The following is a 27,252-nucleotide window of genomic DNA, read 5'->3' on the forward strand; positions in this document are numbered from 1 at the left end:
TTCCATGGGGGAAGGGCAGTGTGCCAGTGATTTGTAGTCTGCTTTGTTGCCATTCCCCGTGCCATAATCAAATTTCGCAAAAGAACAAATCTTTGCCACTTGAAGTTACCACAGAGCATCTCCTAAGTATCACAGGTTAGGTAGAAAATAAGCATGATGCTAACTAGTCAATAGAAATGTATAGAAGTCTGCACATCCAAAGGACAACATAATTTAATTCAGAAATTACAACTGGGGGCTTGCAAAAAAATAAGTAAATTATAGTCTGGAGTGCTTCTGTGCAGGATACTCCATTTCATTCCAATCCCAAGCTGATCAGCATTTAGAATACTCCATTCCGCCAACAGCTGTTCAGCATTCTGTGGTCACTGAGCATGCCCACCACCCAGTCTTCACTCTGGTACCTCCTGCTGATGTGTGTGAGCGGTGCCATTTTGTGTACATAAGGACCAGAGAGGTGAGATCACTACAAGTATATATGCCTCTGAATAATTGTGTTCCAAATGTGCTCCAGTACAGTAGGATAGGTTGCTGGTCCATTGCACTTTTGTGCATATTCCCATCTGGCTTGTGGATTGTGCAGTGGTGGAGGAGGCTCAGAAAAAAAAACAGCACATGTGAAAACTGGGGAGGAAGAAAGGGAGACATGAAGGCGAAGCTGAAAGCCACGGTGTGACATAGACGCGCACACACAATGCACAGAATCTGGACTGGGATTGAAATTTTCGCTCAGCCCTGAAGCATGCAAGCTGCCTTTCAGCAAACCACAGGTTCTCAGCTTATCCTGCTCGATAGCGTTGTTCTGAGGGTAAAACAAGATTATTTCAGTGCATGCCATCCTGGGCTCTTTGACAACGATGCCACCAGGGCATGCCTTTGTGGGTTGAAATCCAGGGCTGCACTCAACAGAAGAACCGGTAGCCTCCCCCCAACTACCCCATAGCAGTGCTGGCTTACTGAATCTTGAAGTGGACTCATAACATTGGAAGGAAGCTCAAAGATAATCTAGTGGTCCACCCCCTGCTGGTGCAGGCAAAGCACATTGCCATTTGAAGTGTGTGTGTGTGTATGTAAGTAATGCCATTACAACGTCTAAAATTGCCTAGCTGCGCCACTGCTCCTTGGAGGAAAGATAAGACGCAAAAAAAAGAAGTGCTAATGATGATAAAAGGAAAGGGGGGAGAACCAAGTAAGGCTATGCAGCTGGATCAGCCAGTCAGTTTAGAAACGTATCTGCAGGTCTGAAGCCTATTCCTCTGGGAAAGTGTCGGGAAGTAAATGCGGCACTTAAAAGGAATCTGTGGCATTTGCACTCGTCGGCTTGCCTATAAAAAGGCACACTTTGTCCCCCCTTGAGTATTGGGGCAGTTTGATCAGCAAAGCTGCTGCTTTTTTCCCTATAGAGAGCCTCTGGGGCAACCCTTTATTTTCCTAAAATAACTGCAGGCGTTCCGAACCCTTCCCAGCCCAGGTGCACAAAAGCCGCCTTGTGCGGCCGGAGGACCTTGGTGCTGGTGACTCCAGGTCTTTGCACTATGTGCTGATGACAAAGGACAATTGTTGAGTGGGGAGGGTGGGGGCTGCTTTTTTGGGAGCACCTTCCTTTTATAGTAAACAGCAGTTGCCCTTGCAGCTCTGCCCACCCCTCTGGTGCGAGACCCGCCAGCTCAGTATATAAGCAGTGGGAGCCAGGGTCGCCTTTTGTTCCTCGGCCCTTTGCCTCCCCACCGTGCTGCTCATCCCAGCTCGTGCCACAAGTGAACCGAAGCCATGGCCCCCAAAAAGCCGGAACCCAAGAAAGAGGCTGCCAAGCCGGCTCCGGCTCCTGCTCCGGCTCCTGCCCCAGAACCACCAAAAGAGCCTGCTTTCGACCCCAAGAGTGTGAAGGTAAGTAACAGGGAGGTGCCCAGTAATTCCCTTTCTTACAGGCTTGGGATTCAAGGCCTGTGATCAGATCCCTTGTCGTCGCACACACTCATCCAATGGCCCCCATGGCGTAATTACTGAATCTCAGCCTTGTTTCCCAGACCTGCTGATTCCAAATGGTAGAAGCCATTTCAAGGTAGCTGTGGTTCCTGCATTGCAGGAGGTTTATACTAGATGATCCTTTGGGTGCCTTCCAACTCAACAGTGCTACAATTCTAAGAGTAATCTAACGGTAGACTGTTTTGAAAGCTGGTCCGCTAGATGCCAATTTGCTTGCTTGCTTTTCTTCTTCCTACCTCCATTCCCAAATTAGTTGCATCTCATTTGCCACAAAATGTTTGTTTCTTAACATAATAATAATAATAATAATAATAATAATAATAATAATATTTATATGCCGCCCATCTTACTGGGTTACCCCAGCCACTCTGGGCAGTTTCCAACAGTAAGACTTCAAACATCTTACTTCTGCATTAAATAATATAAGCTTTGCAAGAGCTCAGCTTACCCACTTACTTTGCAAGACAGCTTCTCTTCAAGGGCATTTAAATCTACTTCGCAGAAGATGAATGGCGAGATTGAAAGAAACCTTACTGCAAAATCTTAACTCCTCTGTAACTTAGTTTTAAAGGTCACTAAATATGAGGTGCTTGACAAAGCCCCAAATTCTTCCGAAACCTTTGCTTTGTTGCTTGCAAGTGCTCAGGTCTGTGTTGGAAGTTACAAGTGGAGTAGAATAGTAAAGGTTTGACTCTACTGTTTAGTCTCCAAATAACTCTATGAAGCCTCTTAATGTTTTTCTCATAGTTGTAGAATAAGATTTGAATGAATGGAAATATTAATATTGCCATTAATCAGTAAAACAGGTTTCTTGGGCTGGAGAGAGCTGATGGTTTGTTTTTTAGAGTTGAAAAACATTTGAGGGAGCTTTCACATCCTATGATGTAACGCTTATTTCTTTTGTCCCATCGCCGCCACTTGTCAAATGAGTGCTGCAGGTTTTTGAAACAGTACAAAATCCTACTAAGCCTATTTACCAGAGGTGAAAGTGGAATGAGAATTCACACCACAAGTCAACAATCGCTCTTTCAAACTGTGTTCAACACATACACACAAACCCTTGGTTTTATTTGCAACCCTGAAAATCTCCCCGTTTTCTAAAGTTGATAGGATATCTGCAGATTCCCTCTGCAGAATGGCACTGTTGATTCTGAACACATTAGTACGTTCCTGCAAGTATAGCATTTCTGCGTAAGAGCAAATTGGCTTTCTGATGTTGGTGTGAAGTGTGGCTCAAGTGTTTTTCAGGCCCTGAATGCACAAAGCTGGGCACCTATTGTGATAAATTTTGCATTTTCCTATATAGAGAGAGTGCAACAAGACACCTCACCACAACCGAAACCTTTCAGCGGTTCCCCCCAGTTCCTATATCTGCATCTGCCCCAAAGGCCTTGCCTCATCCCATCCAAACTGCTGCTCCTTCTGCTTCACATAACATTGGTTTAAATAGCATGCTGGATGTTGTACAAGCCTTAGGAATCCCACGCCTAGAGACGTAGAAAGACAGGAAGCTGCTAACTTCTACTCAGATCATTGGACCAGTATTATCTAGACTGAGTAGAGAGACTGACTTTCCAGAGTTTCAGACAGGGTGCCTCTCCCTGCCATACCCAGAGATGCTGGGGATTGAACCTGGAACCTTCTGTATGCAAAACAGAGGCTCTACCACTAAGCTATGGGCTCTCCGGTAGTCAAGGGGAGAAGACAGCAATGAGTCATGAGGGCACAGTAGAGGAGAGTGAACTGGCAGCAAAGGACCAGGTGAGATGAGACCACAATAGATCGCAGGAGTTTTGCTGAATTGACTTGAGGGATGAGGCTTTAAGAGGTGACAGGGAGAGACCATTATGGGAATAGGCAACAGCATAGAGAGGAAAAGAGGAGGAGGAAAGAGACACAGAAGCCAGTGACAATATTATGTGGGGCAGGGAGATAAGAGAGGGAGAGCTTTGTAGTTCATGCAGAATGTCCATTTGTGTCTTCATTCTAAAACGCTCATATAAAATCTCAAGGGTACAAGGGTTCACTGGCAGTTGTTGAGCCTGTTTTTATTGCTGAGACTTGGCCCTAAGTATGTGTTGTACATACAATTTTTGGCCTGAGTTTGGTACATTTTATATTTTGCTGGCATAATGCTGGCTTCTAGGCTTTCTGGTGCTCTTTGTCCTATCATTAATTCACAAGGTTTTTATAGCACAGTATTTTATTGTATGCTGATACGCGATTGTAAGTAAACTGCTTTGGGAAGACTTGTCTTGAAACACAGAGTATCAATGTATTAAATATTTTTTAAAAATTTAAAGTAAAATCAGAGCAACAGGGAGCTACTGTGAAAGGAGGAAGGGAAACAGGCTATGGTTTCAAAGCCCAGTGGCAGAAAGATGGGTTTGGGTCAAGGCCAGCAGAGACGATCAACAAGAAGAAGCAGGCATAGAGCACGAGAAAAAAGATTCATAGTGCAAATCTACATGTGCCTCCCCAAAACTCAGCCCCACTGAATTCAAATGTGGCTTTCTTCCAGGGAAATGTGCATGGGATTGCAGCCCTAGAGAAGCGGAGGTTGGGAGATGTTAAAAAGGAATAAAGGTTTGGCGAATACATGGGCATAGGAGGAGATGCCTTTGAACAATGGTGCCATGGGGCTGGACCTCAGTGCTCAAGGGCAGCAGTCCACAGCCCAGGCCCCCACTGAATGACCGCCTAGAGAGCGGCAGACAATGGGGCAGCAGCAAACAGTCACCATGTCACCCTCTTGGCCAGCAAGTGGGACTGACGCTGGTCGCAGCAACATCCTTTCGCTCCTATTTGCAAAATCATTTAGATATATACACTGTGGCAGATACCAATTTTATTTTTTTTACTCTATATTATATATATTCCTTTACTGGTGCTTATCCCCAAGTCTATGTGCTTAGGTTCAAGGCATCGAAAGCAAACTCCATTTTTATTCATGTAGTCAGGGGGGTGCTGCGATTTTACTGAGTTTAACGCGTGAAACTGAACATGCTCAGAGAATTTTTTCTTCTTCTTCTGGTCAGGATTGGCAAATGTTTTGAGGTCCCCCCCCCCTAACGTATCAGGAACGTTGAAAGTGTTGGGAGAGGAAGGAGACACATAGAGAAAATAAATGTTAAATGTTTCTTCCTACTTGAAGAAATGCCCAGGGTCTAAAATTGCCTAGATGCACTTAACTCCCTGCAGGAAACACATAACGTGTGAACATGTGTGTGTGCGTACATCACTTAAATGCCAGCAGTAAACACATAAGGAAAACTAAGATAAAATAGACGTGTATGCACTAGTGTTTAAAAATGTGTAATGTATATATTTAGTGTGAGAAATATCCAGGTGCAACTTCAGCCTATGACTATGCTACACAAATTACTTAACAAGATATACTGCCTCTCCAAATGGAGGTTCCATTTGTCATAGCTGTGGACAGGCATACCCTTCATGAATGCAGATGGGTTCCATGCCCATTCCTCTCTATAATCTGCCTTATGCCACCACCCACCCAGCAAACGAACAACATCAGCCCTTTGTCTCTTCAGTTATCATGCAGGGAGGGAATTTTTTCCATTCCTCTCCTTTCCTTTGATACCGTCCCTGTTCTTTTCAAGATAGCCTCTCCTAGCTGGAGAGGGTTATTAATAGCATCAAATCAGTATGGAACTGGTTTAGCCACTTGACACTTTGACCTTGGGAGGATGCCTAGAAATCTCTCTCTCTCTCTCTCTCTCTCTCTCACACACACACACACACACACACACAACTGGTGGCCATTGGAACTGGTAGGCTGGAAGGCTGTGACACCAAGAAGAAGTGGAGGCAGAGCCAATGACAGGCAGAGTCCCTTCTCTTCCCTGCTGAGTTCTACAAGGGCAACACAGAAATGGAGGAGGAAGCCAACAAACTAGTGCATTTCCCTGGATTGGTTGTTGGGAAGATGGCAGGCAGGGAGTTGAAAGAAACAGAAAGGTGGCCCCACAGAAAGAGTGTGATCCTATGGGCTGGCCCAGTTACCATGTCAGGAAAATGTTAGCATCTAACCCAAACTGCAAGAAGCTTTGCACTCGGGACGAATCCTCAGTCAACAGGTGGTCTGGAAGCCGCCATTGTGTGCCTGTTCCGGAAATCATTTCCAGGTATGAGGGACAACGAGGTTGAAAACAAACTAGCATTTCTGTTCATCCAGAATTGGCTTCCTTCCACTCGTTTTGTGCACATGCACAGAATGGAATACTCCATCAGGAGTGCAGTGAAAGTATAGTTTGGCAGGGGGAGGAGGGAGCAATCCAGCCTTTTACACTCACTAACTACCTGAGGGTATGAGAGGTTGTTTAAAAGTGTAACTGATCCACAACTAAATAGTCTCTCCCCCCCCCCCCAATTTTTTTATTAGTTTTCCAAATTTATAACAAACATATCTACAAACATAAAAAGAAGACATCAAAAAAAGACAAACAAACAAACATATATCCTGACTGTAGAAAATCCACTTTCGTTATCATTAAGTGAATTCCTCAAATCCCCCTGGCTGAGTTTCCATATAAATAATTGTAGCAGTTTTCCAAAACTGAGTTCACATAAAATTTACCTAGTTCATTAACATCTTTCTTTCTTTCATTTTAACTTTTATCCATAGTATTCTATGACATCACATATTCAAATCCTAGGCCAATCTGATACTCACAAGTAATTCTATTTAAGTTATCTGAACATATTTAACTAAATAGTCTTTGAATTTCTTCCACAACTAAATAGTCCTGCCTATGAACCGAAAGCCTCCAGATATCCCAAAGTCTACAAACCACATTAAACCCAAGCATATATAACTAACTCCTGCAGCCATCGCAGGTTGTGTGTGTGCGTTTGCAAAAGCTGTGGTTAAAGCAAATCATTAACTGCTGGCTTTTTCTTTCTTTTGCAGATTGAATTCAATTCTGAACAGATTGAAGGTAGGCACTGGGGTGTGGGGGTGTGGGTGTTTAAATCCATAGATAGTCGCTCTATATGTTTGGGGAGGCAGGACAACCCCACCCCCACCCCCCATTCGGTGAAGGTTTAGAATTTGAGCAAACTCGTAAATTCATGAATTTAGCAGAGGTTGGAAAGAATACTGGTTAGCTTCCTTAGGAGGCAGCAGACCTGCTGGCTGGCTACAGGAAGCTGTCACAGAGAGACAGGAGGATGGTGTTTAGGATGCCACAGAATCCAATGCTGTGCTGCTGCAGAGGACAAGACCCTCTGGAGATGTAAATGCTGTGAACTCTCCCTCCATAAAACTCTGGTGTAAATATGTGTGAATAAACCGAATTTCTTAAAGACACTACAGTCTCCGTTGTGTAGGGTTGCCATATTTCAAAAAGTGAAGGTCTGGATACATCTAAAAAACCCCAGAAGTTTTAAATCTTTTTTATTATTTATTATGTTTTTCAAATTAAAGTTTTACAATCACATATCCAACATATAGGAAAAAAGATTCCAGAGAATCTCTTTCCCTTTGTGAGTCCTGTTGTGGGTCATTTCCTCCTGCATCTTTTATAATAATCCAAATCTTTTACATCTCCATTATATCCAAAATTCACCATTAAACTACAAGTTTCTGAGCTATTTTTAAGGGCATTCAGCAAAATCTAGACTTCCGACATGGGTTGCCATGTGTCTGGATTTCCCTGGAGATTTCCACCCAGACACTAACTACTACAGTATTCCGGCTATGTCCAGGAAATTCCAGACATATGGCAACCCTACTGCTGTGCCTCATTCCAAACGAACACAAATACTGGTTAATTGCCAAGACGCCTGGAATCTTGCTACCATTTGGCAGAGACTGGGGTGGCTTGTAACAATAAGCTGTGCAGTGGTACCTTGAGTTACAAACGCCTCAGGTTACAAACGCTTCAGGTTACAAACTCCGCTAACCTGGAAGAGTTACCTTGAGTTGAGAACTTTGCCCCAGGATGAGAACGGAAATTGTGTGCCTGTGGTGCAGCAGCAGCAAGAGGCCCCATTAGCGAAAGTTCGTAACTAGAGATAGCACTGTAGTGCCTACATATACTGTAGTCTCTGTGGCTGCATGCCTTCCAAACTTCCCTCTCTCTCTCTGCCTTAAGCTTGGTGCTACTTTGCCAAATGCCACACCGTGGGGGAACAGACAGGTTATTACGCCTGTATGCATTAGGCCCCAGCATGCCTTTGGCTTAGCGAGTATGAATGGTATTTAACTTTTCGTGCTACCACAAGGATTAGTACTAGCACAAAGGGATTTCTCCCCCTCTGTTCCCCCTGAACATGCCTCATGCCATCCCAAAATCATCTCCAGAGCATTGGGATGGGGGAACCCAGAACACATTTAGGGGACACATGGCTGGAGGGGGGGGGAGAGAACATTCCGGAACAGAACATTCACCTTGGCACTATGTTGAATACAACCCTTTGTCTCTGTGTGAGACAATTTGTCTGTTAAGACAGGGAAACCTGCGTCTTCCAGGTATTTCTGGGGTCTAATTCCTGTCATCCCAGGCTATTGGCCGTGCTGGCTGGGGCTGCTAAGAGCTCAAGGGCTACCAATTTCCCATCCCGACTTTGCAGGCTTCATAATCTGATTTCACTCTTTTTAAAAATATAAATATATATTTATGCTTTTCAGGTTTATATGTTTCACTAATTTTACAATCATTTTAACATTTCAAAACTTGACTTCCTTCCCCCCTTCTGTGGTTCCTTAAATTTATTTTTAATGTCTTCTGCTTATCCAAATTAACTTAATTAGCTAATTTATTCATCTACTAAGGGACGTGGGTGGTGCTGTGGGTTAAACCAGAAGGTCAGCGGTTCGAATCCCAGCGACGGGGTAAGCTCCTGTTGCTTGGTCCCTGCTCCTGCCAATCTAGCAGTTTGAAAGCACGTCAAAGTGCAAGTAGATTAATAGGTACCGCTCCGGCGGAAAGTAAACGCCATTTCTGTGCGCTGCTCTGGTTCGCCAGAAGCGGCTTAGTCATGCTGGCCACATGACCCGGAAGCTGTCCGCCAGCTCCTTCGGCCAATAAAGCGAGATGAGTGCCGCAATCCAAGAGTTGGCCATGACTGGACCTAATGGTGAGGGGTCCCTTTACCTTTACCTATTCATCTACACACACACACACACACACACACACATATATATATATATATATATATATATATACGCTTAGAAAACTGCAGATTATTATGATAATCCTGCCAATACTCTTACCTGTTTACAATTTATCTGCAAATATTCAATAAACCATTTTCATTCTTTTATAAAAAAGTTTGTTGTTTTCTTAATTCTTCTGGTAATTTCTGCCATTTCTGCATATTCCATGAGTTTTAGTATCCATTCTTCCTTTGCTGGGACGACTTCTTTCCATTTTTGGGCGAGTAATGTTCTTGCCACTGTAGTAGCATACATGAGTAAGTTTCTATACAATTTAAGTAGTTCTGTCCCTATAATTCCCAAAAGAAAAAGCTTCTGGGTTTTGTTTTGTTTTGTTTTGTTTTTACAAACGTTATTTTAAACATCCTTTTCAATTCATTACAGTGGTACCTCTGGTTATGTACTTAATTCGTTCCAGAGGTCTGTTCTTAACCTGAAACTGTTCTTAACCTGAAGCACCACTTTAGCTAATAGGGCCTCCCACTGCCGCTGCGCCGCCAGAGCATGATTTCTGTTCTCATCCTGAAAGTTCTTAACGCGAGGTACTATTTCTGGGTTAGAGGAGTCTGTAACCTAAAGCGTATGTAACTCGAGGTACCACTGTATATATAATTTCCCAGTAAGCTTTAACCTTACTACAAGACCACCACGTATGATAAAAAGAACCTTCTTTCTCTTTACATTTACAACACTTATTTGATTTAGATTTATACATTTTTGCCAATTTACTTGGTGTTAGATACCATCGATTATATCTATATCGAGCATCTGATTTCACTCTCGCCCCCATCCTTATACCTTGATCAACAGTGGTGACCATAGAGCACATTGGGGAAAGCAGTGAAACTGTAGAGAAGACCTTGAGAATTTACACAGCAGTGGCCTGGGGCTGATGGGAGTCCAACAGTGTCTATAGGTTCCCCATCCCTCTGTTAAGATCCATAGGAACTGTCATGTTGAGAGTTCCCTTTTTTTCGAGAAGTCAGAAAGACGCAGCAGCAGGACCCATGCACACCTAAAGTTCAGCACAGCATGAATCCCTAGGTTCAGGAAGGGTCATTGTGATGTCACAGGAGACCTCCTCATATGTGGCAGCCATCGCACTGCTGCACCTGGCATTAAAATGCAGAATAACAAGCTAACTCCGCCGGTGAATAGGCCTGAAGATTTCCATAGGTTTCAAAATGATGCCTCTTGGGCCTCCATGTCTCCAGCGTTGCACACTGGTGCTGAGCCCTTGACCTCCTTCAACAGTGGAGACACCTCCATGAAAGAGGTGTTGCTGGAGATCAAGAAAACGATGGAGCAAACCATAGAGGCAGTGAAGGCCTTTGATAGTAAGATCTTAGCTTTGAATTCACGTATGGACACCCTGGAAGGGCTGATCCAAAGCCTGGTCCGGTCAGCCACGGCAACGAGCTTCAAAATTAAGAACGAGCAAGCAAAGGTACAGGACTGCCACCGGGACATTGGGTCCCTGGTTGGCGAGAACAGACGCCTCAGCGACCGGGTGCAGAAGATCGAGGACCAAGTGCAGCCCCATATCCTCAGGATCTGTGGCTTGCCAGAGGAAGAAGAGGGCCAGGACCTGGTAGCCTTCCTGGAGGAGTGGTTGCCGGGTATCCTGAAGTTAGACACCAGAGATGACCCCATTGTGGTGGAAAGAGCCTACAGGGTTTCCGCCAAACAGCAGAAGGCGGCAAAAGCAGATCTGTGCAGGGCTATTGTCACTCGGCTAGCAGAATTAAGGGATAAAGAGAGGATCTTGCAGCAAGTTGAGAAGCTGAAACCCATCACATATAAAAACAAACCAATCTTTATTTTTCCAGATACACCCCTCTTGAAAGGTAAATAGAAGGTCACTGGGTTGTAACCTTGGGCCAAAACCTAATGCTAATTTAGGCAAAACAACACCTTTTAAATAAGTTTGCTCAAACTCGCAGCTCTTATTTAAGGCATTTACATTAGCATTTCTTAGCAGTGTACAGAAAAACGTTGAAAACACAACTCCTGTGGCAAATTAGTTTCTGCAGGAAATAACTCTACAGCCCTTACTACTCTACTGCCTGTTGATGAAGATACAGATTACTGCAAGCTTCTCCTTCTGGGGCAAATAGCAGCCAGGGAGCAAGCAATTCTCAGCAGTGAACCTGGCAGGGGGATCCAGGTTGGGGGTGCACAGCTGCTGTCTGTTTAAAATAGTGGAGACGTTCAGCAATTTTATTTTTTTTTAAGCATCACTAGCGGGTCATTTGGCTGCTAACTGCTGTTGAAAACCAGGGATGCTATGGCCTGTCCAGGGCTGTGCCAGGGAAGGTAGTTGGTGACTCTGAATATTTGTAAAGGTGATTTAAAATGGTTTGAGAAAAAGCTTCACTTTCTGAGGGGTGCACCCAGTGAGCTCAGAGTTGAGAGAGAACTGTATAGGCTCCCCTTGCATGATCAAGGGTTCTAGACCACATGGGAAGCTTATATAGGTTGAGCAGACTCCCCTCTTCAGACCTTCTATCAACGATTTGTGTGGACTGTGGCGCAGAAGGGCAACAGCAATATGAGAGGGGGACAAGGCTCATGAGTGCAACTCTGGGCTTTCCCTCATGCGATGGAGGCAAAACTCTTGAATAGGACTGCCGTGGTACAGTATATTCTTCCTTTTGCGGAGCTGGAAAAATAGACCAGAATGGCTCTAAACAAAAAACCAAAAACCTTCCCCAATCACCGTTAAGAGTATGTAAAAAAATAATTCTCAGACTCTTCATGTTTAAAAGTAATTCTTCTGCTGCTCCTCAGACCTAGGGTGGGATCTCTAGGGCATCATGGGTATATTTTCCTGACATTGTGCAAAGAACTACCGGTAACTTGGTCTCTTCTTTTGCGCAGAGTTCAAAGAGGCCTTCATGCTGTTTGACAGGACTCCAACGGGCGAAATGAAGATTACATACAGCCAGTGTGGCGATGTCATGCGAGCCCTGGGACAGAACCCAACCAACGCAGAGGTCTTAAAGGTGCTGGGGAAACCAACACCCGAAGGCAAGTTTACAAAATAAGATGGATCTGGCCCTTTTCAACTTCCAAATTTTCCTTAAAATTACAGCTTAAAATTACACATATGGGGTTCAGTTGTTGTTTTAATATTCTGTTGGGAGCTGCCCAGATAGGCAGCTAATGATGATGATGATGATGATGATAATAATAATTAATATAAGCAATGCTCAAGCACTGTTTCTCTTGGCCTGGGTTAAACTTGAAATTTGCGCTTCTCCCAAATCAGATCCTGGTTAGCATTCTTGATTTGTAGGGAGCACGTCCTTGAACCCACAGTTCAGATATTTCAAGGAATCGTGGTTTAAGCAACTAGGGAGGCAGCCAAGTTTATGAAAGGAAGATGGAGGGAAGGAAGGAGGGAGCAGGAGAAGGGTGCACTCAAGCTCATCCCTCAGTTGTGTGCTGTGGTTTGTTGCAAATGGCCATCTTTCATCTCTGTGTTCTTGCTCATCAGAATTGGGCGCGAAGATGCTGGATTTTGAAACCTTCCTCCCAATGCTGCAGCACATTGCCCGATCCAAGGACCAGGGGACTTATGAGGACTTTGTGGAAGGGCTGCGCGTCTTCGACAAGGAAGGGAATGGCACCGTCATGGGGGCTGAACTGCGCCATGTCCTTGCTACTTTAGGTAGAGGAAGTCATAAAATTTGTGGCATGATGGTGGAAGGAGAGCATTGTGCAACAAGTATTCTGCTTTAGCAGGCCTCAGCCTTCTATCTTATGTGGTCCATCTATCTTAGGGAATAACCTCTCCCAAATCACACATACATTTACTTTAGGGAGAGTAAGAGGGCAAACACACCATTCAGTGAAGCACATTGGTGCCCCCCTGCCGCCCCCCCCCCAAAAATCCTGGGAACTGTAGTTTACCCCTCAGAGTTGCAGACATGGCCATTGGCCACGATTGCTGGGGCTAATGAGAGTTTTAGTTCAGCAACATCCTGAGGGCCCAAGATTCCTCACCCCTGGCTTATGCTCTCAGCATCCTGTATACCATCTCTGCCTACCTTTAAAGCATGGGAGAGGAACTAGATCAATGTTTTCCAAACTTGTCTTCAGCTGTTTTGGGACTACAACTCCCATCATTCTTAGCTAGCAGGATCAGTGGTCAGTGATGATGGGAACTGTAGATCAAAGCCATGCCTGGCCATTATTGGGTCATGGTGGCAGGGGCTGATGGGAACTGGAGTCTGATCACATCCGGAAGGTCACAAGTTCCCCACTCCTGCTTCAAGGTGAAAAGGAAGGGGTGGGGGAACATTTCTCACAAACATTCCTCCCATCACTGATACTGGGTGAATGCAATTCACGTGTGGACACGAATTCTGCAGTGCCAGCTGTGCAAAACGCACATTCTATTGAGCTCAATAGACAGCAGCAGAAGAGGAGAAGAGTTTGGACTTGATATCCCGCCTTTCACTCCCCTTAAGGAGTCTCAAAGCAGCTAACAATCTCCTTTCGCTTCCTCCCCTACAATAAACACTCTGTGAGGTGAGTGGGGCTGAGAGACTTCAGAGAAGTGTGACTAGTCCAAGGTCACCCAGCAGCTGCATGTGGAGGAGTGGGGAAGTGAACCCGGTTCACCAGATTATGAGTCCACCGCTCTTCACCACTACACCACACTGGCTCTCACTGCCAATGGGTAATGTGGGATTGCTACATTAATCCCTATACACAGCTGGCTGGTGTACTAGGCACTGTACCCATGGGAGCACAGCAGGAACATGAGGTGCTGGTTTCTACTGAGTCAGACCTACTGGTCCATCTAGTTCAGTACTGTTTACACAGAGCCATAACTACAGGGGGGCTATCCGGGGTTTTGCCCTGGGGGAAGCCTCCAGATGGGAGCAACTGAGGCTCCAAGTCTGTGGGTGGGTGTACAGAAATGTGTGTGGGTGTGCCAAACCAGGTCTTTGACCCTGCTGAAATAAAGCCTAGTACCACCCCTGGTTTAAAGACCTTCTTGATGTTGCTGAACTACAGCCCCCATCACCCAGGGCCATTGGCTGTGCTTGCTGGGGCTGATGGGAGTTGGTAGTTCAGCAAATGTCTGGTTTACACTGATTCTATCCCAGATCTAACTTCAGATGTCAGGATTGTACCTGGGATCTTCTGCACACAGGGAATATGCTTTACTACGGTGCTATAGCTGTTTCCCCTAATATTCAGAAGCCTCTACTGCTCCTAAAAATCTCTGGATCATGATGCTAATATGCAGAATGCTTGATGCAGCTTAGTCTATTTGAAGAACAGTTTTTGTGTGTGGAGGGGGGGAAACAAAGCTTGATGTTTGATTTCCGCTCCTAGGGGAGAAGATGACGGAGGCTGAAGTAGAACAGCTAATGGCAGGGCAAGAAGATGCCAATGGCTGCATCAACTACGAAGGTAGGACAAACCCACATTTTCTTTTGAAACACAAAACAAAACTTCCACTTATCGGGAAACTCTGGATCTGCCCACACTTTTCTTTCACTTCTGGGACTCCTGCTACTGCTGTATGATGTGCACTTGACCAGTAGTCGCTGAGCAATACATTACTACTCATGCTTTGCATTGGATGCTTAACTTGATTGACTTGCACAGATAATATGAAATAGAGGTGGAAACTGGACTGACTGCAAAATTCAGTTTGGCACTTCAGTAAACAGCCTGATTCAGTCCAGACAGATTTGGGAACTGTTCAGTTTGGGTTTAGATCTGAATACTAGTTCAAAAAAAATCCAAGTTTTGGTATTATGGGGATTTTTATTTATTTTTAAGCCATAAATATTTTATTTCCCCCAGAATTGGATGGCATTTTTAGGCACTAAGGCCTCTCCAGAGTGCATAAAACCTGCCAATTCCAAACAAATAGTCTTGTGGGGTTTGTGCTGAACACCTTTAAAATTGTTCTGGTGGTGCTGGTTGTTCTATGCGGCAGTGGTGAGGCAATAGTGGCAGCAAGGAGCTAAGAGTCGGCTGTCACTGAAGACAGGAGGACTCACTTCTGAGTGAACATGCATAAGGTTCTGATTTTATGAAAATTAACAACTCTTTGTTGTGTGTTCTCAGCTTTTGTCAAGCACATCATGTCTGGTTGAAGATGGAATCCTTAAAGTGAGTCCCTTTTCCCCTTTCCTTGTTTGAAACATCCCAGATACCTGTGTGTGTTGCAACTAGGGATGTTGGAGAATTCCTACAAAAATGGAAAAGTTAGCAGAAACTATTGCAGTCTGCAGTCAACAAAAGGCAACCAACCATGCCCTGGGCTCCTTCCCCCACTGCCAATGAAGACTTATAAAAGAATAGAAAAAGAACCTACCCAAGTGACGCCGACACAAAAACCTCACACATACACTAAGTAAATGAATGTTAAGTTTACCACACACCTTCTCCTCCCTCTCTCTACATCCACATCTCTTCTCCCCCAGCTTTATACAGCATTAATGTCCCACATCGCATGTAACTGTTATGTAGAACACTCTATGACCTGAAAATAAGACACAATGCACATACTTTTGTAACCCAATAAAATCTCCAATAAAAACTATTTTAAAAATGAAAGAAATGAAAATCAGTCAAGTAAATACAATTGATCCTCATTCACATTATCATAGTTGCCTTTTTCAAATCTGCAAACGATACACAATTAAGGACTCTTTTTTTTTTTTTACATCATTCCATTTATATCAAAACAGCTGCAAGTTGTGTGAGGCCTCATCCAGACTTCCTTTTGTGCCACATCTCTAGGCACGGGTCCGTGCTTTAAAGCTCCATGTCTGAGCACCTTCGCCATGGCGCTTTCCCCATGAAAATCTGCTCTTTACCGCTGAAAAAATTCTGCAGAAAACCCGAATTGCCATTTGTTCTGATTCAGCTTTAAAGAGCGGGTTTTCCTGGGGAAAGTGGTGGGGCCAAAAAAAACAACCCAGACCAGGAAAGTGCAAACCTCTGTCTAGAAAGTGCGGGGGGCGGGGAGTTTAACTGTGGATGAACCCTAACTTATTTAAATACCGTAGTTACATATTCCTCCCCCTGCCCACTGTTTAACTTATGTAACAGTATTCGGCAGAAACTGAACTGCAGCAGAACGGTAACAGCGCTGTTTGTGATGAATGCAGGTCGGAATGGAAAGCGCTGTCGTCTTACATCCCTAACTGCAACCATTGTGTCCAAATATCAGCAATGGAAAAAACCAAGACTGCTTTCTGTGCTGAAAATGTGAAAAGTGTAATGTAGATTTTAGGTACTGTTGATGGCTCCCCTATAAATCTTAGTTAGAACATGGCCCAGGGCACAACAATTCATAAATTAAGCTCACATGTGAAGTTTTATTACTTTTGTTAAGTTATTTGGAAAGATTACTAGCTGAGGGAGGCGCTGAGTTAATGCAAAACATTTTATTGTGGATGCTGCATGATATCTTAATGAAGCCACAAGGAACTTTGGAGTACAGTGTCATCAATAAGTTGAGAACATCCAGCTCTGTATTTCTTTAATTAAGCAACTGGGAGCTGCTCTCTCAGTTCTAAATAAATGGCTGAAGGTCTGTGAAGACTGGGTGAAATTAAACAAGCTGAAACTGAAATCCAAACAAAATTAAGATAACCGTAAAATAAAGATACTGTGATAAATGCGGTGGAAATTTCCTCCTCTGATCCAGTTACAAGCTCACTCTGCACCTGAATAGACAGGTGTCGGTGACAGCTGCAAGTGCCTTTTATCAATCCCAGCTGGCATTTTTCTTGCCTCCATTTCTGGAGAAGACATCTCTTGCCATGCTAATCCATGCTTTTGTAATGTCTAGAATCTGTTCCTGTAGGGATAGCAAATGTGGTTTCCATATTGGCTCCCCCTGACTGCGTTAAAATTATTGTCTGCTTTCCTTCCAGGTTCTTGGGAGGAGGGGGAAAAATCCATCCAGCAAGAATTTCTTACCTCATATCCCGCACACCTCTACGTTGCCCAGGAGCTGCATTTGCCACAAGGCATGTAAGAGGGACTCTCCATTTCCACAGTGTAACAGCCTCTGTATATAAAGAATGCATGCTCCTGCATCAGTTTTAAACCTTTATTTATTATTTCGGTTGTGTCCATTCTTCTTTCCTTCTGCTACATTTGGTCCATTGAAATTAAAACGTCTGCGCGCACAGATACCATTTCCGTTTAACTTTTGCCTAAATTTTATTTCGAACTTCAGTGAGCTCAATACATATTCCCCCCCCCCAAAAGCCACTCCATCACTTGAAAGATGACCCCTTCTTCCTGAATGTCACTGCCACAAAAAGCAAAAGAGTGGTCCTATACATGGTCCCTTGGTGTCTCCTTATTTGTGGAAACTTTTAACTACACTAGTGTTCGCCCTGTCCTGGTATAACAGGAACAGAAGTGATTAAGGCTGCAATCTCCTACCTATTTACACAGCAGGAAACCTCTGTGGGTGCTTCCAGATGACCTGTTCATTGAACATTCATCCTGATCTTTTTGCAGGGACATTTGACAAAACTGGCTTTTCAATGAGCATTAATTCTGATTTGCTTGCAGGAAAGGTTAGATAACATTATACTTAAACAAATGCTATCTCACACTTCCCAGTCATAGCTGTCAACGTTTCCCTTTTTTAAAGGGAAATTCCCTTATTCCGAATAGGATACCTCACAAGGAAAGGGAAAAGTTGACGGCTATGTTCCCAGTGGGTTTTCTACGTCTGCTTCTGTCCTGTCTTTTGGGGAACCTCCCAACCAAGTATAACTGCACAACCTGAATTTGACAGTACAGTATGTGATTGAGCCCCACCTGAAAATAATGACACTTAAAGGGGGGGTGGACCAGGTTTAACAGGAAGAAAGGAATGCAAGAGCAGGGATAGGTGGCAGATGCACATTTCTGAGATCATGCAGAGCGACAGTGATCTTTGGGTTTGCTGCCTTTTTTTCGCCTGGCATTTTTACTGCACTGTGCACATGATGAGAGATGCATCCCAAAGGACACAGCGCTATTGCTGCAGAGGCACAATGTAGCAGAGAAAATTAATACTACTTAGAATTTACCTAGTAAATCAGTAACATCAGCGGGGCATCCATTCTCCATTATTACTACTTTAATATTAGTACATTAATATTACATTACAAATATTACATTAATATTACTACTGACAGGAGATATCAGTGTTGGTATAATATGAGTGGATTATGTTTCTGTACATGAAACAGTGTATTTTTCTGGTGGCAGTATAACATTCACCTGCTACAGATTTTGGGGCCTCGGCTGCATCTAGTCATATATTTACTCCAATTAAAATTAATTGTGTATAGGGAACCTTTGGTTATTTTTTTTAAAGCACTACATCTGTGAATTTATTACTTATTTTTACAGCATACATCTGGACAGTTTTTTTGAAATTTCAATATTTTCCGCCCCCCACACAATCAGCACACACAATCAATTTAAGTATCATGGTGTTTTAAGAAGAGAATCTGGAGCCTTTTGTTTTTGTAGGGATAAAATACAATGTCTGTTCTTGTTAAATTGGTGCAGACATGCCAATCCTCAGTCGTCATGACTCCATTATGATAAGGTCTTCCATGGGCATTAGGTCACTTTAGTGGTGCCACTACCTTGACTATATAAATTGGACCACTTGACCAGTGCTGGTTCTAGGTTTTGGGGGGAGCCTTGGGTACGGTGCCTTCAATAGGCTCTAAGGGTCCCGCTTCAAGACACTGCTGACCACTCACTTGTGCTGCTCCTCTATGTCCAATCTATACCACCCAGAGGTAGAGATGCTTTGCCTCCTCACTCTTGTCATTGCTGACATGCTCAGAGGTGAACACAGGCAGCAAGAGCAAAGAGGCTGAGGGCTGGGGATCTCCAGAGAGTGGTGTTGGGCCCCTCCTTGGGTACCCAACAATGCCTAGGCCCTGCACCTGAATGGCTTTGCGGCTACCCCAAAATTGCACCTCTTGCCTGGCCTGCTAAGGACACAGCTTCTCCCAGAAGATAGGTGGTCTTAGAAACACACAGTGTGTTTTATAAAAAGCTTTGGTTGACACCAGCTGTTCTCCCTTTCGTCATAACCACCCACCACTGCTGGAGAAGGTCTATATAAATAGAAATTTAATCTAGGTGAATCCTCCCAGGACAATGGCCAGTGCCTGGCTGCTTCCTTTTAAAGTTTTCTTCCCCGGCTCCCAGGGTGGGGTATGGCTCAGGGGGGTTGAAGTGAGGTAAAAATAGCATCCTTGCCCAAGGAGAGCTGATGGTGGCAGTCCTGCTGCCTAAGATTAAGAAAGCACGCCATACCAAAGATGGTTTGGATGGTGGCATCATCCATGCAGTCCAGGGAACGGGAAGAGATGAAGAAAGGGGGCGGAGGAGGCTAGCAAGGCCAAGTTTGGTTCCTAGAAGTGTCTGATCCATGTCTGATCCACAATTCAAGTTTAGATAGAAACAGGGAGAGTATGCTGACTGTACAAATCTCCTTGTTCAGCACTCTTTGCCAACACAGATTAAGGGCCCTTCTGGATATCCCTTTCATGATGCTGTCAGGGCAGCCATATGTGACTGCACTTTCAACACTATTTGCACTGTAAAAGTGATGGGGCAGTCAGTAATGCTGCTTCGTTTCCTGCAATTTACCGTGGTACCTTGGGTTAAGTACTTAATTCGTTCCAGAGGTCCGTACTTAACCTGAAACTGTTCTTAACCTGAAGCACCACTTTAGCTAATGGGTCCTCCCACTGCTGCCGCACCGGCGGAGCATGATTTCTGTTCTCATCCTGAAGAAAAGTTCTTAACCCGAGGTACTATTTCTGGGTTAGCGGAGTCCGTAACCTGAAGCATATGTAACCCGAGGTACCACAGTATTTGTGTGTGTGAAATCCCGTAACTTTTCATTGGGGAAGCAACACAGAACAACTAATATACCCAGCACTATTGCACTATTATTATGTAAAGAACACGTTTCAGAATACACCCACAATAAGACCGTTCTGGAGGGGAACTATTTATTAATATGTACTTTTCCTGATGTTACGTACCGATCAAGGCAGCTGTTTTTTTTAAAAAAGCACACACACCTCCCAACCTTATATCTATTACTAGATACAAGGGACCCATGTACATATATATAGGGCAACTGAAACAGACAGGGATCAAGCCCACTAGCCCAGATGGAAGAATTGCTGCCCATCTCTTTGCTCCAAGAATAAGCTGCAATTTTGTCCTCTGATTTCACACTGTATTTTGAAACACCATGCACCTACATATGTAGCGTACTCTGGCTTGATCTGTTTGCAGTTCAGTCCTTTATAAAGTTATTCCTGCAAAAATAAATTTTATTTTAAAAAAATTAAAGAAGATTCAGAGGCTTCAGCAGAAATTCTCCATACTTTCATCAGTGTTGAGGTTTTTTTGTTTTTGTTTACTTTTAAGGAAATCTGGGGAAATATTTCTTTAAGAGGTCAAAGGAAATATTTCCCTTAAAAACAAAAACAGTGAGTACACAAATCTCTGAGAGCAGCCAGCTTCTCGTCTATTCCAGGTATGAACTTCCCCCACAGTATATTCCTCCCAAATTCTGAGCTGATAATACTTGAGAATAAGTTTCATGATGGAGGTCACCCCTCTCGCCTCAAATCAAGGACTGTTTCGGGCCGCTTCGGCTCTTTCCGTCAACAGCCGAGAGGAAGCGGGGTGAAGTTTTGGATGATTTCCGCCGAGCCGGCCAATTCGACGCCGCGCGTGCTTTCGCTTTCTTTCGGCTCTTTCCGTCAAGAGCCGTGGAAAAGGAAGTTTGCTCTTCGGGCACGTCCGGGAGCCCCTTCCGTCACCCGCTCGGGAAGGAGGCGGAGCATCAGACTGGTGTGTTCGGCTCCTTTCCGTCGCCGCTCGGGAAGAAGCGGAGAGAGCTCCAGGCCTTCGGGTCCGCTCGGGCCGTTCTCCGTCGCCGCTCGAGAAAGAGAGGAAGAGGTCCACGCCGTCGGGTGTTTCCGCCTGCTGCTCGGGAAGACTCGGCTCCTGACGGGCCGGGGCCTTCCCTTCCTTTCGCTTCCCTCCTCCACGGCCCGGTTAACGGTCGCTACCAGTTTAAATGAGACGGGGTCCGGGCCGCCGCCGCCGCCGCGTCACCCACTGAGGCGGAGTCTGTCAGGAGGAAGGAGGAGGAGGGGGAGAGGAGAGGAGAGAGGGGGCGCCCTCTCCCCACCTCCCTCATCCGGGGCCTGTCCCTGAGGGGGGAGCCGGGGCAGGATGACTGTGCTGCAAGAACCCGTCCAGGTAAGGACCCCGGTGGCGATGGGCCTGTATATGGGGGAGCGGGGGAAGGAAGGAAGGCCGGGTGGGAGGGGACGCAAGGGGAACAGTTGGGTTCCTGCCCGCTCTCCTTTCTGCCCTGACAGGGCAAGGGCTCCCTTTGCAAAACCAAAAAAAATCAAGCAAAGCAAACACGCAAACAAAAAACCCCTTTCTGCTGGGAGCGGGGGGAGGGGTTTCTCCTTTTAAAATTTCACTCTCCTTAACGTTCCCCCCCCCTTTGTGGGTGTCGCGCACACACACTTGTTCACGCGTCTCACCCCCGAATTTTGTCATTCTCTCCCCCCCCCCCCACTCCTTTCCCTGGAACGTGCCATGTGGTGTTGTTTTTAGATAAACCCCATTTCCTTCCAGATCCTTAAATCTCCCACCAGCCACCCTCTCTGCATTCCCACCTACCCCGAGAATTACCACTGATTCGCCCCCCCCGCATTCTTAGCTGACTGCTCCTTCCTAAGAGAGATCCCCTCTTCTCAGCCCTCTTCAGTCTCTCTTCTCCCCGCCCCCCCACCACTTCATCTTCCCAGTAAGGACCCCTGTTCAATCAGTCGCCCTTTCTCTCGTTAGAACATATACTGCAATAAGTCATACGAATATCATGCATTTACATGGGACGCCCAGTGGTCTTCCTTCCAGGGAGCTGAGCATTGGGGACCTGGAAGCTGCCTCCTACCAAGTCAGACCATTGGGTTATACAGTGTTGCCTGTTGGCAGCAGCTCTCCAGGATTTTAGGCCAAGGTCTTTCCCAGTTCTGCTTGGAAATGCAGGGAATTGAACCTGGGACCTTTTGCACACAAACGAGGTGCTCTTCCCAGATATTCTTTCCTTCTGCTTCATATAACTATTTATTCTCTTCACTTTTCCCATGAAGACTCTTCTCTTACACACTTGTATTCCATGCTTAGATCTCCTCCTGTTCTCCCCTACCCTGTCATCTTTGACAATCAGAATGTTAACATACAAACACTGATTTCTCCCTCCAGAAAACACTACCTGGAAGAGCTCTTGTTGAGCTGGGGTTGTGTTGAGGAGGTCCTGCCTATATGGAGCATAACATTCTCCAATTATCTAAAGACATCTACATGTTTTCAGCTCCTCCATTGCAGAAAGAAAACTGACTAGGGCCAGATCGGAACAATATTTCATGAGTCCAGAAGCCTTGATGAGATCTTCAGGTGACATATCTGGATGGAGTCGGACCAATCTGCAGGCATTAGGGCGTGTCATCCAAATGTTAGAAGCCTAGCTGACGAGGCAGCTGGGATTTTTAAAATCTTCAGTGTACAGTGGTACCTCTGGTTGCGAACGGGATCCGTTCCGGAGGCCCATTTACAACATGAAAAGAACGCAACCCACAGCGGCTTCTCTGTGCACGCGGGGGTTGTGATTTGCTGCTTATGCGCGTGCCGTCATTTTGCGCGTCTGTACATGCGCGAGTGGCGAAACCCGGAAGTAACCCTTTCCGGTACTTTCGGGTCACCATGGGACGTAACCTGAAAGAATGGAACATGAAGCGGACATAACATGAGGTATGACTGTACTCTGCCTTCCCCTTCTTTATTACAACAGTGCTGACCTCTTGTTCTCTTCTCTCATGTTCTTTTAATCCTATAGGGTTTTCTTCCCTCCAGCCCCACAAATATTCTAACTCCATGGAATCATTTGATACTATGTGCACATATTCCATGTAATGCATTTTCTCTATTTTGTTGCACGGTCTCCTTATTTACTCTGTACTCTTCCTCATTTAATTTATGATTCAGTGCCATCTTTTCTGAATGGCAAGGTGAAAGCACCTTCAAAGCTGACGTAAAATGACTCTCTGATTATTTATTATGTAGAGCTGAGCAAGGTAAAACCATGCATTCCTGTTAAGATGGAAAATCTTAGAAATGTCCTCTTCTCTCACTTCTTTCACTCTGACCTCCAAAAGTTATGCCAAAGGAAAAGGTTATGTCAAAGATGCTTGTGCTCATATTTTTTCAGGTCTCCACTGAGAATTGTGGGCAGCTGCCAAGCATGTATTTAGCAATGCGCCCAAGTAAGCATTCAGTCTAACTTAAAGTGTGCATACCACTGTGGCTGTCATACTGCAGGGCATAGGCAGTTACTTGAAAGGTATGAGAGTCAGCCTTTGCCAATCTGTTCTTTACAAGAGGATTTTGATGAACAGCCTTGCTGAGACTCTGGTTGACCTCTGGAATGGGGAAATGCTTTTCCATTGACACAGTTGTTTCTGAGTGTCCTTTCTCATATCGAACAGCCAGGTTGACTTTTTGTTTTTCTGAGGAGCCAATGGCAATGCAATGATTGTCGAGTCAAATTTGAACTCATTGATAGATCCACTTGCTGTATTTCTGGCAACTGTTTGTTATTTCGTTATGGAATGTGTACAGGATTCTTGGGAGTGTTCAGTTGATCACATGACCTTTGCACATCTTGGCATCCAAGGAGGATTGGCTGAGTTAGTGAGCAGGAGGCGGGAAGGAAGCTACGTCATATAGCTTAGAAAGTGTAGTACATTTTCTGCTAAAGAAGCCCACTCTAGATTTCATTGTGTTGGCCAATTACAGGGCAATGTCCACTTTCCATTCTTTAGTAAGATGTTTGAGCATGTTTTGGTGGCCTACCTCGAAGATTTGCTGAAGGAGACTAATTATCTTGATCCATTTCGTTGTGGGTTCCATCCTGGTTTTGGAACGTAAATGGGTTTGATAGCTTTGATGGATGATTGTAGCTCAGTGATAGTACATCTGCACAGTGCTAGGTTCAGCTCATCGCTTCTTCAGGTAGGCCTGAAGAAGAAGAAGAAGAGTTTGGATTTGATATCCCACCTTTCACTCCCTTTAAGGAGTCTCAAAGCGGCTAACATTCTCCTTTCCCTTCCTCCCCCACAACAAACACTCTGTGAGGTGAGTGGGGCTGAGAGACTTCAAAGAAGTGTGACTGGCCCAAGGTCACCCAGCAGCTGCTTGTGGAGGAGCGGAGACGCGAACCCGGTTCCCCAGACTTACGAGACTACCGCTCTTAACCACTACACCACACTGGCCTGGGAAACAGCCCTGTCAGAAATCCTGGACAGCCTCTGCCAGTTAGTGGAGACGAAACTGAGCTAGATGAACCAATTATAAGACAGCTTCTTGTGTTTCTTAACTAGACAAGGGCAGTGCATCTGTTTTGGGTCTGCTGGATGATTGTCTTTTGATGCCATTGACCAGGGTCACTTTGCTGTGGTGGGTTATAGGGGTACATATTACAGTGGGTCTGGTCCTTCTCAGAGGGCAGATTACAGAAGATAGTGAAGTGGGGGCATCTGTTCAGTGACTTGGTTTGGGGCCTATGGTGTCCCACAGTATTCCATCATGTTCCATTTGCTATTTAGTATCAGCGTGAAACTTCTCAGAAATTATTTGTGTTTGGTGTTGGTTATCATTAGTAATATGTGAATGATGCACAACTCTGTATGATCTCACCTACAGGGCCGGGCAGGTCCTGAATTGTTGTCTGAGGTCAGTGATGGGTTGCATGTGGACAAACAAGTTGAAACACAATCTAGACAAGTCAGAAGTGCTCTTGATTAGTTTTCCAACTGAACCAGTGAGTGTCAGTGTGCTCTGGATAGGGACATCGAAAAATTATGTTGGAAACTCAAAATGGGAGTAGAAATTGCGTCAATTTGCATGCTCATCTGGGGTGAAGGATGGAAATCATGCAAGTCTGCAAATGTTCTATAAATAAATAATTGTTTCCTACATTGTTTATTGATGTTTTCCTTCCATTGAAATGCATTGAAACTAAGTACATAATTAAGTATGTTAGTTTTGGCCGCAGCAGATAGTGAGATCAATAATATAGGTTTTAATGCAAGTTGAACTGTAGTGGAATAGAATCAGGGCTGTTTGTGGTGAGCACAGGATGGGACAGAAATTGCTTCCTCCTTACATCCCTAGTTCTCAAAGAACTTGCATGCTCCTTAACAAATCAGATTTGCACTGCTACAAAGCTGAGCCTTGCTTTAGGATGCCTAGGAGGTGTCTGTGGTGAGGAACACAATTGCTCAGCTTCAGCTGGTCTGCCAACTGCACCAGAGTGGACCTGCTCATAGTCACATCATGTCTTACACTGAATTACTGTACTCGGAACTGCCCTTGAAGACTGTTTGGAAACAAGCTAGTGGAAAAGTTGCTTTAGGACTTCTGACTGGTGCCAGAATTCAGGAACATGTCACACTATTATATCTACAGCACTAGCTACTAGTCTATTTTGTGGTGCAATTCATGGTGCTAGGCATGACTTTTAAAGCTCTTGAGGACCTAGGACATAGGCAGCGAACGGTTTGCGCAGGGATTATGTTCTGGACCCCTGCACACATCTGCGGGGCCATGGAAGGCCACCCCGTTCCGCCCCCTTTGGTGATGTTTTTGTGACTTTTCAGGGCACTTCCGGGTTTGGTACAATTGTGCACGTATCAGACATGCTAAAACGGTTGCTGCCTGTACAATATCTAAAGGATGTCCTCCACCGTTACTGATGTGCCCATCCTTTCAGATCATGTTGTGAGGCCTTCTTGCACATCCCTTAACCTTCTGAGAGTATTATTAGTAAGGATATGAGGGAAGGCTATTTATTCAGAATGTGAAACTCCATGCCCTGGCAGGTTCATTTGCTATAGCTTTGCCAGTGTTCCATCACTGAGTTTCTTTTCGGGCAAACTTTTAATTTATGCACGTAAAATTCTTCTTGTTCTAGGCTTGGCTGTTTTTTTACTGTTAGCTTTATTTCTTGAATTGCTGGTTTAAAAAGTATTCTTATGTACTTGTTAGTATTTCTTGTATAATGCAATAAATTTATTGCTTTTATTGATTTGTCATGTATACTACCTCCATTTTAAAAGTGGGAATGTGGGGTACAAATATCTTAACACATTTGTGCCGTATTTTTTGCCTAAAGATCTGAGTTGATCTGATATGATCTTTATCCCTGGATCATAAAACATACTGTGATCTTATTTGTCTGTGCTCCCCTCCCCTTCCTTTTCACCCCCCCCCCCAATTTTCTTTTTTGTTAACATTTGCCTCAAGGACAGGAGGAGAGCATGTCAGCCAAATCATCTTTGTGTTTCATTTCAACTGCACACGCTAAAAGAACCTTTAAGTTTTCTTGTGATTTCAGCTGCATTATTCTTGAAATGTTTGGCTTTCTTTTCATGTTACTTTGGACCATCCAGTACTTGGACAGTACTATTGGTAGCTCTTAACTGTACTTCTATAACCCTTCTTGGAATTGGTATGCTAAGTCCTATTCTGCCTTATTTAATTTTTTCTTGGGTATTTAGAGAAAATGTTAACATTTGTTGTCTTCCAGCTGTAGCCACACTTGCAGTTTCTTGTGATACTCTAGTGTAGGAGGCACAACTTCATGTTTTATGCTAGTGAATTTAGAATTTTTAGTTTATGCATAGATTACAAAATCTGGTCGTTCTTGCAAAATACCCCCAAAGTAGTCTTTTATCGCACTTTCTTTAAAAGGAGAAGAAAATCAAGTAACCATAATAGCTAAGGGGGTAATGTGAATATATGTGGCTGAAACACCTGCCTACCTCCTGTGTGTCCTATGTGGTCTTTCAATCCCTGACAAAGTGAATTTTCCAACAAACACTTTATACATAGTTAATAAATGTATGTGGTGTTCTTGATTTTTGTAATGTGTTATAATGGTGGAAATAGGTTTGTTGAGGGTAATTGATTGA

General features: G+C 44.5%; 1 protein-coding gene across 2 annotated transcripts; it reads left to right on the top strand.

The window, feature by feature from the left end:
- The first annotated feature begins 1,692 nt into the window (after positions 1–1,692).
- On the top strand, positions 1,693–17,360 carry MYL4 (myosin light chain 4). Of its 2 annotated transcripts, XM_080978790.1 has the most exons (7): positions 1,693–1,887; positions 6,917–6,944; positions 12,047–12,196; positions 12,666–12,839; positions 14,519–14,596; positions 15,263–15,307; positions 17,083–17,360. In XM_080978790.1, the coding sequence occupies exons 1-6, from the start codon at positions 1,771–1,773 to the stop codon at positions 15,289–15,291; spliced, it is 576 nt and encodes a 191-aa protein (XP_080834916.1). In that variant the 5' UTR covers positions 1,693–1,770; the 3' UTR covers positions 15,292–15,307; positions 17,083–17,360. The 2 variants fall into 2 exon arrangements, with proteins under 2 accessions (XP_080834916.1, XP_080834915.1); XM_080978789.1 differs by lacking the exons at positions 1,693–1,887; positions 6,917–6,944 and adding an exon at positions 10,341–11,013.
- Positions 17,361–27,252: the final 9,892 nt, after the last annotated feature.

Source organism: Podarcis pityusensis (genome assembly GCF_964106645.2).
Source record: "Podarcis pityusensis genome assembly, chromosome: 13".
Lineage (NCBI taxonomy): Eukaryota > Metazoa > Chordata > Lepidosauria > Squamata > Lacertidae > Podarcis > Podarcis pityusensis.

Coding starts and splice junctions, on each gene's coding strand:
- MYL4 (XM_080978789.1), top strand. CDS start 10,371: ATGTCTCCAGCGTTGCACACTGGTGCTGAGCCCTTGACCTCCTTCAAC. Junction 12,197..12,665: donor GGGGAAACCAACACCCGAAG/GCAAGTTTACAA, acceptor CTTGCTCATCAG/AATTGGGCGCGAAGATGCTG. Junction 14,597..15,262: donor TGGCTGCATCAACTACGAAG/GTAGGACAAACC, acceptor GTGTGTTCTCAG/CTTTTGTCAAGCACATCATG.